Raw genomic sequence first — 18,545 nt, forward strand, 5'->3', positions numbered from 1 at the left:
CCCCAGTCAGGATCCCTGAGCTGGACACCAGAAGCTCAGTCCTGAGTCTGCCTCCTGAGCAGCATCAAGACCCCTGAGCATGGGGCACTTAACCCCAGCTTGGATTTTTAAATTCCCTTCCACCTCCTGAAAGCATCGCATTTCCAAAAACACCCCATTTCTTCCCAGTCGTAAATCCTGTCCTAGAGGCGCCCCCCCCCACTCTTCCTTCCTCCCTGTCTCTGAAGTCTGACCCCAGGGATTGATCCCAGCTGAGAACCTGGCCTTCAAAGTCCTTAAGAACCCGCGGCAGGCTTTGCAAAATCCAGAGTCCCTTCCTCGGCAACGCGGGACCCACTGTGCAGGAGCCTAAGACCTCCGGGTTTCTGCTGGAACCCCAAGATCTCCCACACTTCCATCTGGCTCCCATCTTACCAATACAGCCTGGGGTTCAGCCCTGCAAGGGGTCTGTACACCCAGCCGAAGGGGGGAAAGGCACAGCTGAGAGGCAACCCTGTTCTGTTCTCTCCTTTTTCAAAGGCCTTGACTGCACTCCACTCTCTTTCCGAGGCCCCCTTTTCCGGGGTCCGCTGCCTCAGCAATCAGGCTGAAAGGAGGCAGGCGGGACAAGGAGGGGCCCGACCTCTAGGAAGGACTTGGGGGGAACTGGTCAGGAGCCATGGAGGTCAGCCCTCGGTGCTGTCATGTAGAACTTCAGTGTAGGCCCTGAGTCGCACCCAGCTGACAGCTGTGTCTTCATTAAAGCCAACTCTGTATGAATTATAGAGTCAGGGGTACCCGGCAGTGCCCAAGGGGGGCACCCTGAGGTAAGACAGGTCCGGCCCAGGCCACCTGGGCGGCCAGCGGTCAGGGGCGGATCTGTAAGCCTCTGGCAGCTTGCTGCTTCCACGGGTCAAGGCCTCTGAAAGACATCTGGGTCATCGGCAACGTTTCAAGGCCATGGCCCGGGACTCTGCCACTCGGGGACCCCAAGTGTAGGGTCCCAAAGATCAGGAGATGTGGGCTTCCTGAGTCGGGGGAGGTGTGTGGGGGGGGCGGAGGTCTACTTGTAGGGGGACCATCACGCTGACAGCGAGTGGAACAGGGCCGGCGGAGGCGAATGGTAAGCCTCTGTATTTCCTCTTTGTAATGAAAAATAGACATTCCGAGCAGTTTCAAACTGTGACCCCTGAGAAATCCAGCCCATTTTATGCCTCTGATTTACCGTTGCTGGTTGCCCTGTTTGCTCAGAGATCCCCGGGGTTGGGATAACCCCTGCCCAGCTGGGAGAGCCCCCATAAACTTGCCGTGTCCCCCCCCCCCCCATTCAGCAACAGGGCGAACCGCGGCGAACGTTATCTGGAAAGGAAGGAGGCCCAGGCCCAGGACGCGCCGTCCACCCGCCGCAGGGCCGGCTTCTGACAGCCTGGGGTCGGAGCGGCCGCGCGCGCCCCGCCACGAGCTTCCCAGGGCCCCTCACTTCGCGTCCAGACCCTGGCCACCTGCGGGCGCGGGAGTGGTTTTAATTTAGAGGCCCGCGTCAGCCCAGATCAAGTCTCAAGGTTCAAGGGGAAAGTTTTCCCTAAGAGGAAAACAGCGCGGAGAGGAGTCGGCAGGCAGGAGCGGAGACTGCGAGCCTTAGCTCCGCGCCCACCGGCCAGCACGTCCTCAACGCCTGCCCGTTTCAAACGCTCGGGACGCGGGGAGGGGGTGGGCGCTGCGAGAGATGCGTGTGGATCTCTCCTCGCGCGCTCTGGGGAGTCGACTCAGACAGGCCGGCAGACAGGCAACGCGCCCAACAGCCCCTGCAGCCGACCTCGGTTTTCAGGCACATCCGCCCGATGGACCCCAACCCGGGAAAGTTCCCGCTGCGACGTCCGGTGCCAACGCCCAGGGGAAGCCAGTCCTCAGGCAGCGCCTGGCCCCAGCCCCTGCTCATCCTCGGCCCCCCTGGCCTCCCTTCCTGTATCCGCGTTTCTTTTCTTTCTTACGCAAAGACTGGCGATGCGTTGCCGGGGCCTTTCCGTCCGAGCGCGGCCGTAAATGCAGAGTTTGGGGTGGAATTCTGAGCGAGCCGCGGCGCCCGGGGCCTCCCCGCGCGCGGAGCGAGGGCCAGGCGGGCAGGCTCGGTGGCGAGGAGACGCGGTCCCCGGGAGGGGCCCGCCGCGGCGTCCGGCGCGAGCTTACCTTCCGCAGCCCTCCCCGTGCCGAACTCTTTCAGTTTGTCCTTGTCGCTGTCCACGTGGTCCTTAAACAGATGCACCGGACAGTGGCCACTGCCCTCGGTAATGTCCTGGAGGCTGGATTCCGAGCTCCCCAGCTCCCGGGAGCGCGCCAGTCCGCTCTCCAAAACTTCCCTGTACGTGATCGAATCCTTCTTGCCGCCGCCGCTACTCTCCTTGCTTTTCTGGTCAAAAGACTTGGATACAAAAGCCGTGAGTTCCTCCATGGCTGCGCGGGGCTGCGGGGTCCGCAGGGCTCGGCGCGGCTGGCTGGGAGCCGGGCTGTGGTCCGCACGCCTCCCCGCGCGGAGACGACTTGTCCGTGTGAGGGTAGATCCTTCCTGCTGTTATTTATGCCTTTCAATTTGAGATCTCACTATTTATACACGGCCACGTCCGCCCAACCCCCAGCGCTCCCTGTCTGCAGCAATTACGGCTCCTGGCTCGGCGGCGGGGGCACGCAGAGATGCTATCTCTCCCCCACCTCCAGTCCGGCAATTGGCTTTCTGTTCATTTCATCACTGCTGGGCGTCTGAGCACCTTGGTGCGGAGAGGTAAAGATCCAATTTTTTTGAAGGGAGAGAGCGCGCGCGCGCGCCAGCAGGCGCAGGCGCCAGCGCCCCAAACAGGTACCCGCATTCGCTCAATGCGTGGCGGAAAGCAAACTCGAGGAGGAGTTTATCGATGGTGAGGCGGTCCTCGCCGGCCCGCGCGGCCAGGAGAACAGCCAGCCCCGCGCCCGGGAACCTGTCTCCGCGAGATGTGTCGGTCTGCGCGCGCGGCAATGCAGGGAGAGACGCCGAGGGGACCCCGGGCGACGGTGACGCGCGATCCACAGACGAGAATCGGCTGCAACGCTGAGATGTGGTTGGATTGCGGGCCGGACCTGGCGGCGCGGCCCGCGGAGCGAGCGGTTGGAACTGGGGTGCACGGCGTGACCGGTAAACAGCTCGAGGACCCCGAAAGGGGGAGGAACGGGGCCCGCGTGTACCCGAGCGTGGACGCCGGAACCTCGGCGGCGGCGGCGAAAAGCGGCTCGCAGACCTCGGAGGGGCCGGCGCCGCGGAGGCCGGGGACTGGGGCGCGGCCGGGCCGCGTGCACCCGGAGCGCGGGGGGGTCCGGACTCAGAGACAGCCACGGCTGGCGCGGAGAGAGACCTGGTTTGTAAACAGCGGTCCTCTGGGCACCGAGGCAGCCTTCTGTAGAGCCGTGCAGGGAACCTGGTGTCTACGATATTTATTTGGGGGGAAATAGAGATATTTCTGGTTGTGCCACGCTTTGCCTCGCGCCCGTTCCAAGGCTGAGAAGGACCCAGTTTCTCAGCGGGTTTACACTCCCGGAAGTCAAGCATGTCATCCTGTCTGCAAATTTCCATCTGCAAATAAAGTTGACTTCCCCCCCCTTCCCCTCTTTTATCTGTCAGATCGCCTCGTCTCTCCTCCACCCCCTTTCCCCACCCCTCCCAACCCCGCAGGAGTCGGGACCCGGCTCTCGGCGGCGGCGTGCAGGGGAGGGGGGCGCTGCTGGTTTTTGGAGGAGCTCGTTTTGCATGTTCGGAAGGCAGTCCCCGCTCGGAGTGTTTGTGAATCGGAGCCCAGGATCGGGGCCACCCTCGGCGGTACCTGGCGTTCCGTCCAGCGCGGAACTTCTCCGCCGGCGGGAGGGAAAGGGCACGATTTCTCCGGACATCGTGGGGCCTGCGTCCAGTCACTCGGGGTTCAGTCGGGGGTGCCTCGGTCTGGGGAGGGGCAGGGGGTGTCCTACCCTCCAGACGCGGGGAGGAGGAGGAGACCGGAGTTGGAGGAGTAGACCTGCTCCTTCCCCGCGACCCTCCTCCCCTCCCTCTCTGCTTCCTGCCCTCCTGACTTTCCCCCTCCTTCCCCCCATTTCTCCTCCTGTCCCCGCGCCCTCCGTCCTTCCTCGGGGAGCTCTGCGCCGGCGCCTCTCCGCGTGGCCCAGGCTGCTCTGCCCGGCGTGCAGCGGGCCCGGAGCTGGGGGATTCAGAGGCGGCCGCCTCCTCCGGACTTCAAAAGCGCGAGGCTTAGAAGCCTTTCCAACTTAACAAACAGGTCTTTGTCACCGCGGCCCTCTAATCAAAGCGGAGGCGCGCAGATATCACACAGAATTACAAATAGCCCCTCATGCATTATGCATGCAGCGGGTCGGCGGGGGAAACGTCGAGGACTTGCGCCCCGAGCGGGGTGCGCACGGCGCACGGGGTGAGGGCGCCGGGCGGCCCCGGAGTTGCCAGTCCTCACCCCGCTGAGCCCCCACCCCCACCCCTGCCACCCCACGGGGTCTGCAGACCCCCCACCCCCCAGCTGAACTCTGTTCCAGGTAGACCGAACAGTGAGGGCCCAGGGAAGCAGAAGAGAGAGACAGAGACAGAGAAGCAGGTTGTGGGGGCTACACTCTGGACCACAGCAACTTTCTCCAGTTGTCCCGGGCAGGGAACTTGTCCTCTTCCCATCTCCCCACTTCAGAGCCCCCTCCCACTCCCACCAGCCCCAGGTGGGGAGGCCAGCTCCCCAGGGACCCAGTGCTGGAAACCCTGCCCACCCCTCCCAGAACCTTCCCTGTCCCTTCTCAGCAACCCCCCGGGGTCCCCAAGGGCCTGGGCCTTGCAAGGCCTGAGCTTCCTCCGCAGGGAACGGGGGGGGGTTGAGACCCAAACCTTCAGCCCAGGACCCCCTGCAGGGATGCTCCCCACCTCCTACCTCCTCAGGTCCCACCCCTACCTAACAGGGAACCCTGCCCCAACCAGCTTCTGGCAGCCTCCTGCAATCTCCGCAACAGGCACTGGATTGGGACTCTGCATATTCAAGATCCTTAAACGTGAGAAAAACTAAACCTCCTCCCACCCCTCACCCCCCATACACCTCTGCAGCTCCACCTCGGGTGCCCCTTGCACCGCAGACAAATGGCTTCAAAATAACCCTTCGGAAAAGAAACCGAGTCCACGGCTAGCTTCTCTTCTCGACCTGGAAGGCCTTGCCTCTGCTGAGAGCGACTGGCTCGTGAAGACTGTCGCCGTTCTACAAAATCAAACTTTCTGTTGATGAGGAGCCAAGTGGCAACCTCTCTGACTGTTGGGCGCAGTCCCCTGAAACCCACGCCCCTCTCCAGCCAGGAGCGCACCAGGCGCCTTGACATATTGCCCCTTCAGAGACAGAGACCCAAACAGCAAAGCGTGGAGTTAGTCCTCATATTTTAGCCTAGGTAATGAGTGTTCGCACCACATATTTCTGCTAATTCAGGACATGGCCCGAGGCCGCTGGGTGGGCACACTTTATGAAATGTTACATTTACATTTCCGCTCGGGCGACTGCAGGCGGGAGGGGAGGGTACAGACCCTCCTGGGCTGGCTGGGGCCTCCGCATAAGGGGAGCTTGTCTGAGCTTCTAGAGAGCTTCTCCCAGAAAGAAGGAGCACCAAGAACAGAGGAGAGAACAGACTTCTTAAAATCCCAACATGTCTTGTGAGAATGTAGATGCTTTCAAGTGTGCAGTGCATTTTTCCCCCCAAGTCTTAAAGAAGAAACGGTTTCAGGGAAGTTTGTGGATAGAAACGAAAGCCCATCTCTTTCCTTGACAACAGCAAAAAAGAAGTCGTGAGGGGGGGCAGGAGGGAGCAGAAGAGGGGGATCTGGTTTCTGGAAGAAAAGAGAAGTTCCGAAGTTTGAGTTCACCAAATGCTCCGCACACCGCGCGTGCAGCTCGCGCGGGTCCTGGATTCGCGTCCGGGAGTCTCTGCGCGCCCGCCTCGCGCGCGCCCGCGCGCCCCGCGGCCCAGAAACCCCCGCGGACGCGGGCTGCCCGGGTCGTGAATGCCTGACCCGCCCCTATACGCGCGCTGTTTCCATCCTGTTCCAGCTGCGGAAGCACGAGGAAACAAAAAGCAATACAAGTAAATAAAAATGCCAGACCTGGACGAAGGGTCCTGGCCAACCGGGAGGAGGTTGAAGGGTCACTAACACAAGGGTTAGCTCCTGCAGCTTGGAGGCTTGGGCTTCCACCCGTGGTGTCTGTTGGCCCAAGTCCCCCGACACTGTCCCATCCGCGCCAGCCTCCCACCCGTGAGCGAGAAGAGAGCGTGGCCACCCCGGGAGCGGGAGCGGTTCTCAGCCCGCCCGCCCGCACGAACCCACGGGAGGCCAGCGCCCTCATCCGAGAGTGGGGGCTCCCTCCACCCTGCTAGCTGCGCTCGGGAACGGGGTCCACTCCTACCGGATCAGGCCTCCCTGAATTCCGCCGACCCCCCACCCGGACGAGGCCGTGGACAGCTCGAAGCCAGGCCTGCAGCGGCTGGAGCCGGACGTGTTGCAGCCCCCACCCCGAGTTTACCCCAGCTCTTCAGCTTCAGGCCAGCCTGGCAGGCTCCCAGCCGGCCTCCCGGCCTGGGCAGGTCTAGAAAGCTCCCACAAGCCCCTCAGGAGCGGCAGGAAACCGAGCAAACCGGCCTCGCCCTCCGCGTCCTGCTGGCCGGGCACAGTGGTGATGATTGGTTGATGGTGCTGGTGAGGGGATTTCTCCTCTTAACTCTTTTCCCCAACTGCAGAAAAGAAAGGGGCCACTAGACTTCTTAGCTGTTGTACCCACCAGGGACCCCGATCTGCAAGGCACAGTGCGTAAGCTTGGATGTCCAGCCCGAGCCCCCCAGACACCTAGGAGGAGATGCTGTGGACACAGCTGACCCCGGTAACCACGGTGCCATGTGCCACCAGGCCCCTTCTGGGGCATGGCAGGTGCGGACAGACCTCAGGGACAGACTAAAGACAGCCGGAGAACAGGGACATGGGCATTTTCCGATTTTACCAAACGATCTTGCTGTGCGCCAGATAGGTTCATTTTAATAAGTGGACGGTGCTGTTCACGGCTCTCTCCTGTTCTCTTACACTTACAATGCCAGGGGGAAGGAGGTTAGGAATATTCAGATATTTAGTATTTCATTTACTTCCTTCCTAAAAGGAATGGCTTGAATTTTTTCACTTAGAGCCCAGAAACACAGGTCTTCCCGATCGGAATGTATTTACCTTAAGTCAAACTTCATGCTCTTAGCTCTTAATAGCTGAGCAGCGTTTCGCAGCGTCTAGGGCCCCCACCCCCAGTGGGAGGGCGGGGGACCCCCGGACAGACCCTCTTCCCCACACCCCGCCACCTCAGGACCCCTGAGGTTCATCCTTGGTTCCCAGGACACGGAGGAAGCATATTTCAAGGAGTGTGTCTTCAGCCTGGCCGGCCTACTTTCTCAGCATGTAATTCGGAAGACAATTTCTATTAATAATAAGAAGGGAGGGGGTGTTAATGGTTTTCGCTGAAGAGCCAGCCTTTTTAACAACAATGAACCCCTCCTCACACATTAAATATTTATAAGTATCGATCAGAAGTGCAGGATTTTACAGATGTGCAAACACACTTCATAGAGAGGCTCCTTATTTTTTTCCCCACTTCTCCCTTTTAAATTTAGAAACCTGCGTTTGTATTCCGTCCTATGGTGTTTATTGATTTACACAAACATCCGTGTTTCAAATGCGAGGCTAATAGATTTTCATTACGGTGGGCTCTGTTAATCCAGCTTGTGAATGGATAAGATTGATCCTGTCCACAAATGCGACGTGTATAATATTAATAAAGGTTGCCGTGAGGCTGGATTTGCTCTCTCCTCTCCAGAGGGGAGGCTGTCTCTGTGCTTCGGGGGGCCCACCCAGAAAACGTACTTTTGGTAATGGGTGTGTGTGTGTGTGTGTGTGTGTGTTTTCCCCAATTTGTCTCACTTTTGCTACAAAACCCCAGGATTTATTTTTTGGGGGGCGGGGAGATTTCTAAAATAGCACTCATTGCAAAAATGCATGTTTAACAATACATATCCTAACAGGGAATGCTGTTTGCTTTCTATGGGATTTTATTATTATTATTATTATTATTATTATTATTATTATTATTTCTTCCCCATGTACTTTGTAACATATGGTGGACATTAAAACTCTTTGCTTTCAGATTTAATCACAGGACCCCTGCTCTGTGTTTTATTTAAGAAAAACATTATTATTTTTTTTTCAGGGAGCAAAGCAGTTTACCACGAAGGACATCTAAAGAGGGCCGTTTTCTGGAGACCACCGTTAAACAAACAATGCGGCGGTCTCCTCCGTGATGAATACATTAAGCGCTTGGCAGGGAGCAGTTCCTGCAGTAATTAATGTTCCAGGAATAAATCTTGGGCTTGTATTTTGATTTTCACTCTCATTTCTGGCATAGGGCCTCCAAGAGAGAGGACAGGGGAAGAGTGAGTCCTATCTTCCTCCTGCCCGCGCCCCCCACCCCCCAACCTGGATGGGCCTTCCTTTTACACAGGGGCTAGCGAGGGCTTGGAAATCAGCTCCAACCCAAATGGGCTCAAAATCTTTTGCCTTTTCTCTCCAAGTCCAAAATGCACCTGAAAGGAGTGAATACCTCTCATGCCCACAGCCGTGGAGAGAGACTTTTTTTTTCTTTCGGAAGTTAGCAGCCCCTGGGCCGGGACCTTCTGCAGACAGTTACTCACACCTGCGTGGCAGTGAGCGGACGCTGGGCCCCAGGCCTCCGCCCCCCCCCCCCCCCCCCCGGGCGCAAGCAGCGCGCATAGGGCGCTGTCCCCGCGGGCCGTCCTGGACCGATGCCCCGCGCTGCCCTGCGCGCCCAGGCTCTGCGCAGCGTCCCCGGGAGCGGGGGAGGGGACATAACTCATATTTGTGTAGTCAGCGTCAGCAGACAAGGCCACGGCTCCCGGACCGCGTCCACCTGCCCGAAGTTTGCAAAACGTTCCACAGACTGCGACTGTCCCCAGCTCCGAAGAAGACCAACTGTACCCTGGTGGGATCCGCACACGGGCGACCCTTGCGCTCCAGGGAGGATGTTCCCCACTGGCCATCGACTGCCCTATGCCTTGTCTTTGGAAAAATAGTCCAGGCAAGGAAACTCCGCCCTCTAGAAGGCAAGCATTAATTAACTGGCCAATTTGTGCAGAAGGAAGGCCCCTCAGTACTCCACCTCCTGGGGCTGCCGTGGTACCGAACTTCCCCCCTCGGGACGCAGGCTGAAGTTTACGTGCCAACCGCGGCGCGTTCAGGAAAGACAGGTCGTCTGGGTGGATGAGCGTCAGGGCTCTGGGGGCCCCCCAAGACTGCTTTGGGGTCGGCCTACCTCCCCAGCATGGAAGCGCCCGCGCCCCTGGGGTCCCAAAGCAACCTCACTCCACGATTGACTCATAAGTCGGTCACCCAGCTTGTTCTCGGCCCCCCACACACACACACACACTGGCCCCCCAGCTCACTGTCACACAGCTGGACTGCCATTCCTCGCCGCTGGGCCACCACCCAAGGGTCGCTCTCCTCCCCGACTGGTGGGCTTACCACTCAGCAGGGCCTTGGTGGGGACGGGGCTTGTGCCACCCCCCTCTCCTAGGCCTATGCACCCACCCCCACTAAGCAAGCGTCAGCCTGACCGCCCAGGGTTGCCTGTGGGGGCCAGGGGTGTGCCCCCGGCCCTTCGGGACCTGGGGAGTTTGCTGGCCACTGGAGAAGCAGGGTAGGGCAGAGCACTGGGTGTCTCGAGGCCGGAGGGGGCGAAGGCAGGAGCGGGAGGCGCAGGGATGTCGGGGCGTAGGGGTCCCGGCGCCGCTCGGCTAATTGGGTAGCGGAGGCGCATGCCAGGCCCGAGTGCGGGGGAGGGGCCCCGGGGCAACGCCGGGGAGGGACGCGCCCCGCTCCCAGCCGTTGGCCCTTCCACCCGCGGCTCAGCCTCCTGGCCTGAGGCGAAGCTTGGGGCTAGACCCGGCTGGACACCCGCCAGGAGCCCACCTCGGCGCTCAGCACCGCCCCCTCTTCGCCAACGGAGACGGCCGCGCGCCGGGGAGGGGGAGCGCCGGGGTGGGGGAAGGGAGCGCGAGCCCAAGACCTCTCCATAGGCGCGGATTTCGGGGAAAGGGGGCGCCGCGTCTCCACCCTGGAGCAGCGCAGGGAGGGATTCCGGGAGGCCTGGGCGGGAGGCCTGGGCGGATCGGGAGGGTCCGAGGGGGAGGGGGCGCTGTCCTGCGCAGGACTCAGCCCCTTGGGCAGAGGAAGCCAGCTCCCCATTTCTGCCCTTGAAGACCTGGGCGTGGGTCCTGCTGCGTCCCACTCCCCGCAGGGGGCCTGGGGGCCTGAGTGAGGAAGGTAGCTGCCCCCATAATGGCCCCGAGGCTCCTTCCAGCCCGGAAGGCTTGGGGTGTGTGGGGAGCGGGGCCTTCCCTCCGTGGCGGGCGCGGGCCTGGCTTGCATTCACTTCATTCATTCCTTCATTCACCCACCTCTGTGTCGGTCCCTGGCCCCCAGAGGAGACCCCTTCACCGCTGACACCTGCCAACAGGGGGAGGCTGGCTCGCGCCCACCGGGGTCTGCTCCACCTTCAGCCTTGGTTCTCAGGATGGGAGGGAGCAGGTCTCAGGCGAGGCAAACAGATGCCAAGGTGATGGTGGGATCTGGGCACGGAAAAAGCCCCACCCACCCAACTCTGTAATGCCAGGGTCCTCCCCGTGGCCTGGGGTTTGCGTGAGGACTACAAAGCCAGCCTTGGGGGTTGCAGGCGAGGAGGGGTTCCCAAGAGCAGAAGGGAGAGGAAGGGAAGGCAAGGGGCTTTGGGCACGCGTGTGGACCCCCAGCGTTTCAGTGGCTTCGTGGTACAGCTGGGTCAGGTCACCAGAGGTGCCTCCCCTTGGCGTGCTTCTGGACCCTGTCTTCCTGACATTGGAGAGGTTGTAACAGGCCCGGAGCGGGGCTTGCTTAGGGCACCCCCAAGGCCACAGGTACACCTGGTAAACAATGGAGGATGACTCGGAGGCCAGGGCTGTCTCCTCCACCAGGAGGAGGTCAAGGGGTGCCCACATCAGCCCACACCAACCCCTCAGCAGCACACATCGGGTCGCCGGTGTTGGGGGGGAGCAGTGATTTTGACAACACTTCGTTCTGCAACGATGTTCAGAGTGTCACCAGTAAGACCCCTTCTTTCCAGCTGGACTCGTGTGGCAATGATCAGGTCTCCAAAGTGGGGAAGAAAGCAGTCCCTTCCTCTGACCACTCCCCCCACCCTGGCTTCATACCTGCCCCCTGGAGCACGTCTTTGAAGAAAAGATGCTCTGTATGGATTCTTTCTGTTGCCAGCAAGTACTTAGTGAGCACTGTGGTAGGCAGAGCTGTGCCCCCCACCCACAGACGTCCACACCCTCATCCCTTACATGGCAAAAGGGACTTCACGGAGGTGATTAAAGAGGGACCGTGAGAAGGGGACACAATCCTGCATCATCTGGTGGGCCCCATCTAATCACATGGACTCTTCAAAAGCAGACAGTTTTCTCTGGCTGGAGTCAGAGAAATTCCAAACGTGAGACCGATTACACCTGCCCATTGCTGGAGGGGACGTCATAGAAGGTGACCAGAATGCAGGTGAGTCTCAAGAACAAAGACCAGCCCTGGCCAACAGTCCGCAAGGAAGAGCTGTCACTCCTACAATCCCCAAATAGCTGAATTTAGCCGAAAAACCTGAACGAGCTTTGAAAGCAGATTCTTCCACAGAGCCCCTGATAAGAGCCCACCAGGGTCAACTCCTTGATTTTGGCCTTGGAAGGCGCTGAGCAGAAGACAACAGCCAAGCCACCCACATTGTGCCTGGATTTCGGACCCAACACAACCTCGGGATAATGGATGGCACTGTTTGAAAGGACTGCTCGTTTTTTGGACCCAACACAACCTCGGGATAATGCATGGGACCGTTTGAAAGGACGGCTCATTGTAGGAGCAACAAGAAATGAATCCATGCATTTATAAAGCAATGCACATATGCCAGATGCTGGGGTACAGAGGTAAGTCAGGCTCATTCCCCATTCTCATGGAGCTCACAACTGATGGGGGAACACAGACAGGAAACAGAGGCACGAATTTTAAAATCGGATTTAATTTCACGTGGAGAGAAGTACACCGAAAGGCTAGGTTCAGAGAGTCTCCAGGTTGGGGGAGCTCCTTAAGGAAGAGGGTCAAGGGAAATGATATTTTCAGAAATGGAAAGGTGTGCGGGAGTCCATGTGGGGAAAGGACATTCCAAGCAGACAAAACAAGGACAAACATGACATCGATCTGTCATGTCGAGACATCGCAGGAGGACAAAATAGAGTGGACAAGGGAGTGCCCGAGAATGGTCTGCAAGAGCGAGCTGCAAAGGGTCTTATAAGGTGAGGGCTTTGGGCTTGCGCGAGCTAGAAGAGAAACCATGGAGGATTTGTGCTGGGAGGGCTGGTGTGTGTTTCAACAGCCATGTCCCCTCCTCGGCTGCTCTGTGGACAGTAGACAAGAGGGAAGCGAGGGTGGAGGAATGGAGGTCACCAGCCAGGAAGGGGCTGCTGACATCCAGGTGAGGGTTGACTGTGGCCCGGACAAGTGGGGAGCAAGGGAGATGGTGGGAATCAGTCAGGTTTGGAAGTAGAACCAACAGGACTTGCTTGTGATTGAAAATGAGGCATAAAAGAAAGAACTACATGGAAGGCTCTGGCTGGGACAAGCGCATGGCAGCCAACCACAAATGGTGTGCCATTTTCCAAAATGGCAGAAGGCACAGAGGGAATTTTTGGAGGTCATTTGTTGCCTGTCTGGGGCTTGGTTTGTGATACCCACTAGACCTCGGACATGTTGAGTAGCCCGTTGGATTGGTGATTCTGGGCTCAGGAAGGAAGAACAGCTCGAGATATTCCACTCATTTGGGAATCACCAAGGGAAGCCATTGGACTGGATGAGATCCCCCCAAGCAGAGAAGCTCCTGGAGATAGGTGCATCAACTGACCCTGAGTCACTCTGGACTTAAGTTGGGTGGAGGGTCCGGATGTAGCAAAGCCAAGAAACCAGAAGGAAGTCATTTTTGAGGTGGGAGGGAAACCAAGAGAGGAAGGTTCTGGAACAAAGCATTTTATGAAGGAAGAAATTCCAAATCAACATCAGAAGGGTACCAACGGAATATTATCAACAACTATATGCTAATGAACTCAACAACCCTGAAACGAATTCCTTGGAAGACATACATTGCTAAAGCTTACACACACACACACACAAAATAGAAGACACCAGGAGTCTTATATATGTCATACAGAAATTGCGGTTGTAATGAATAGCCTGACCACGAAGAAATATCCAGGCCCAGATGGCTTAGTGAATTCTACCAGGTGGGGAAAAACGACCACTCCTTCACAAACCCTTTCAGCAATAAAATGTGGTGGTGGTGGGGGGGGGGGATGTGGTCGCTTGCTAACTCATTCTATGTGTCTTGTCTTACTCTGACAACCAAACCCAGACAAAACATATTACAGCAAAGGAAAATGATAGACCGATATCTGCCATGAACACAGACAGAAATTCCTAACAGTCTATTAGCAAAATGAATCCACAAGTACATATATTAAAAGAATAACACGCTGGGGTGCCTGGGTGGCTCAGTCGTTAAGCATCTGCCTTCGGCTCAGGTCATGGTCCCAGGGTTCCGGGATCGAGCCCCGCATCAGGCTCTCCGCTCCACGGGAAGCCTGCTTCTCCCTTCCCCACTCCCCCTGCTTGTGTTTCCTCTCTCACTGTGTCTCTCTCTCTCTGTCAAATAAATAAATAAAATCTTTAAAAAAAAAAAAAAAGAATAACACGCCATGGCCAAGAGGGGTTGCTCCCAGAAACTCAAGGTTAAACTGACATTTCAAAGTCAGTCATTGTTGGGCGCCTGGTGGCTCAGTTGGTTCAGCGACTGCCTTCTGCTCAGGTCATGATCCTGGAGTCCTGGGATTGAGTCCCACATCGGGCTCCCTGCTCAACGGGGAGTCTGCTTCTTCCTCTGACCCTCCTCCCTCTCATGCTCTCTCTCTCTCTCTCTCTCTCTCAAATAAATAAATAAAATCTTGGAAAAAATCAGTCAATGCAATCCACACATTAGTGGAATAGAAGGGTAAAACTGTATGAATATCTTCATGGATATGGGACAATGAAGGGATCGCCTGAATCCAATCCTTCTGACATGCTCAGAATTCTTTCTGTGAGCTCTAGAGAAGTTTGTGCAAGAATGTGCACGAGGATGGGAGATCCATGGTTTTTCAACTCTTTGTTCCCCTCCCATAGCCAACGTTTTGAAGACCTTTGACCATATGATCTTTCCCTGTGTCCCAAACACCAGCAGAGACCATTTCGCAAATCCTCTTCTGACACCTGCTATGAACTCATCCACCCCAAAGGCATGTGTGAGCCCCTTGGCTCAAAAGCATTCTCTGCATGCAAATTAAAAACTAAGCACTGCATGAGGAAAAGTCTGCTGACTGCATACATTTTAGGATATTTCCCCCTCATTTGGAGAAGGGAAGACTGGCCCTGAAGCCAAATGTGACCTTGGCAGGGCCATGTCTTAAGGGGAGCTGGAGGTGAACGACACAGTCGGAGATCGTGGTGGGGCTCTCTGACCCGGTGGAGCTCTGTGACTCAGTGGCACCTCAGGTTATAATATGAGGAAATGGTTGCAGTGTTTGGGGGATGGGGGGGTCTACATAAGAAACAGAAAAGGCAGGAAGCAGCCATGAATAAATGAGGAATGTTTTAAGTGATTTTCAAAAACATACGTTAAGAATCATGACTCTTTATTCACAAAGGAATCCTTAGCCTTGCATTAGCCTGTTGCGTCCACACAACCATCCTGTTTTTCTGCCCCTTGACCGATGTCATAATTAAGTCAAAAGAGGCGCCTGTTACAAGCAACAGGTGCTCTGGAGGCAGGGGTTGGCGTTGGGCCTTCTCCTATTTTTAAATTCACCACAAAGTCACTCTGAAGGTCGTAGTCTGTGGTCAGCAGAGTGGCTGAAGCAGCTGAGGGACAGTAGGGAGCTGTTTTAGCTTGTCTGATGAACCGGGAGCCTTCGAGAGCTTCTGAGTTTTGATGAACTCTTTCAATTTACCGTGTTCACATAACCATCCCCTCCAATCAAATTTCACCACATTCCGGAAGAGACAGCCTCCTGTGTTTTTCTGTCATACTTTCCAGATTCCTTGCAATTTGTTTTGTTTCTGGTTGAGTTGAAAAAGTTCAGGATGTCGAGTGAATCCTGTGGCAGGGACCAGATGCCCCCGTTTGGCTATACAAACAGCTAGACTTTATTTACGGAGTGGAATTCCACTTCAAGCTCTTTCTTCTACACCAGCAATTAACCATTCTTTTTTTTTTTTTTTAAGATTTAATTATTTATTGGAGAGACAGAGAGAGTGCACATGTGAGAGTCAGGGGAGGGGCAGAGGGAGAGAATCTTCAAGCAGACGCCCCGCTGAGCATGGAGCCCAAAGCGGGGCTCGATCTCACTACCCCAAGAGCATGACCTGAGCTGAAACCAAGAGTGGGACTCTCAACCAACTGAGCCACCTAGGAGCCCCAGCAATGAACCATTCTTGCCTTCTGTCTACATGTCCTTTCCTGACAGAGACAACAAAGAACCACAACATGCTTGTGGCTCTACGTTTTCAGTGTCTCTACTTAGGTCATCACTAAGCTAAATGCAGTTTCTCAACCTCTGCACTATAGTGACATTGATGGCCAGATCATGCTGTGGGAGGGGGCCATCCTGTACATCATGGGACAGATGATGACGATGGATAATACATAGGTAGATAGATTTGATGGATGGATAGATGGATGAATAGATAGATAGATAGATAGATAGATAGATAGATAGATAGATGATAGATATGATGGATGGATATGATGTAAGGATAGATGGATGGATGGTTGGTTGGTTGGATGGATGGATGGATAGATAGATATGATGTAAGGATAGATGGATGGATGGTTGGTTGGATGGATGGATGGATAGATGGATGGATGGATGGACGGATAGATAGATATGATGTAAGGATAGATGGATGGATGGTTGGTTGGATGGATGGATGGATAGATGGATGGATGGATGGACGGATAGATAGATAGATAGATAGATAGATAGATAGATAGATAGATAGATATGATGTAAGGATAGATGGATGGATCATTAGTTGGATGGATGAATGGATAGATAGATAGATAGATAGATAGATAGATAGATAGATAGATAGATAGATATGATGTATGGATGGATGGATGGATGGTTGGATGGATAGATAGATATGATGTAAGGATAGATGGATGGATGGTTGGTTGGATGGATAGATAGATAGATAGATAGATAGATAGATATGATGGATGGATATGATGTAAGGATAGATGGATGGATGGTTGTTTGGATGGATGGATAGATGAGAGAGAGAGAGATAGATAAGGTCTCCCATGCAAAGCCATTATTAACATCTGGCGCTGGATGATTCTGCTGTGGGACATCCTGTGCACTTTTGGGTGATGAGCAGTGTCCCTGTCTCCACCCACCAGATGCCAGGAGCACTGTCGCCCACAAGGTGACCACAGACAGAGTCTCCAGACACTAGCAAATGTACGCTGGGGAAGACCAAAATCTCCCCCATCGAGAATTGTTTATGCACACAGCCCACCTAATAACAGCACATGCTTATTATTCTAATCATAAGTAACACTACCATTAGTTTATTGCGCACCTTTTCTGGCTTGGGCGTGCTCTGTGGAGCTTTATACACATTATCTCAATCCCTCAGAACAACCCCGAGGGGCGCATATAATTTTTCTCACTTTACAGAAAGAGAAATGAAGGTCACGCTAGTTAAGTACTTTGGGCTAGAGAGACACACCCAGGAGAGACAGAAACAGCTTGGAATGCAGATTCACCTGGTCCCCTTTCCCGTGAGTTCCAAGAGGGTGTGCCGCCACCCCCCTAGATGGGACAGAGGAGGTGGGACTGGGTTGGAAATAAGAAAAAGGCTTGAGGACACCCACGTGGCAACAGGGGGTAATAGAAGATCTGTGAGGTGTGTGTCTAAGTGATGACCTACTTCTTGTGCAAAAACAGCCCTCGGTTTCCCCAGCTGCTCTCCGAGCCTTGGAATATCTAGGGCCGTATGCACACACACGTGGCCGAGACTTTGCCAGGTGGTCCCCAGCTAGCCACCTGCAAGAGGCACCACTTTCCGTAGCTAAGCTGCATCCGAGTTTCTTCTTCAAGGACCGAGATGCAGTTTTGAAGACCTGCAGTGACTACACTCGGAAGCACAGAGAAGTCAAAACCATGCCTGCCGCCCCCCCAACCCCGTTTCAAAACCCCTGTTCCCCTACCTTCCACACTAAAAACTTCCAAAACAATCATTTTAAGAGGGATCTATTTTTGTTTGCATATGAGATTCTGTTTAAAAAAATGCCACAGGCAGAAAATTCAGGCTGCACATTATGTACTTGGTGAATGACAACACAAGGGATGTGGTCTCGTTAAGACGGATAATTGCTCTAATTTTTTTTCTTCATTTCGTGACTCTTTTGGCAGATGTTCTGTTGCTCCAACGTGATTCCCGGGCACCTTGGTAACATGCACCGTGACAGTTATGGATGAAGAAACCGGTGGCACCTTCATGACATAAATGTAATAATGTAATAATGATCTTGGGGCGTCCTGACTACGGAAGAGTCTCCACTGATATTTCACTTGCCGGACCAAGTCCCTGAGCCCCGAGCCGTTCGCACGCTATCCTACCATTTGCCTTTCCTGGTCCCCGAATCCCCATGTCAGATGAAAACGTCCAGCTTCCTCTGTGACCCACACAAAAGACTAGTTAGCATAAGTCTGCACACAGACGCTCACACACTTCATCATACGGCTGTCCTTCACGTCTCACATCCGTGCGCAGGCACACGGACGCATGCTGGGATCCTTCGCACGTTTTCCTTTAAGAGAAAAAAAATATGAAAACTCATAATCGGTTAAAAGAAAAAGGTTCCTGGAGATGCTTTTTTAAGGGACGTGTTCTTGCACTTGTCGGGGGACGTGGGGATCAGCCCCAGAGTTTGTGACCCCGAGGGCTTTACCTGTCATTCACGCAGACCTACAGGGGCTGCGTCCCTCCCGGAACAGCCAGGAAAACTGTCACAAACAGAGCACCAGGCCCTGATGGAGGACTTACAAAGGTAGATGGGAGCTCTAAAGAAACAGATTTTCGTCCACGTCACTTATCTGAGCATGAAACACCCCCCCACCCGCCGCTGGGCACATTTAAGAAAAAAAAATATTTGAGCGCCAGATTTTTACACATTTGTAGATAAAAAATGTGTGCAAATATACGGCTTCCCTTATGAATATGGTTATCTGCCCACAAATGAGCCCTCACACTAGTCCTGCAGGATTCACAGGCTTGTCTAAAAGTGGCTTTTTTGTGGCTTCTCCGT

The 18,545-nt window shown here is 55.2% G+C and overlaps 1 protein-coding gene across 1 annotated transcript in view; it reads right to left on the reverse strand.

Moving 5' to 3' along the window:
- The window catches only part of SHOX (SHOX homeobox), a 9,101-nt gene extending 6,673 nt beyond the window's left edge, over positions 1-2,428 (reverse strand). The window contains exon 1 of the mRNA XM_006746328.2: positions 2,167-2,428. Coding sequence (XP_006746391.1) covers positions 2,167-2,428 — 262 coding nt within the window. The remainder of the gene's footprint in view (positions 1-2,166) is intronic.
- Positions 2,429-18,545: the final 16,117 nt, after the last annotated feature.

The sequence above is a fragment of the Leptonychotes weddellii genome, chromosome X (assembly GCF_054177405.1).
Source record: "Leptonychotes weddellii isolate Sample4059 chromosome X, ASM5417740v2, whole genome shotgun sequence".
NCBI lineage: Eukaryota > Metazoa > Chordata > Mammalia > Carnivora > Phocidae > Leptonychotes > Leptonychotes weddellii.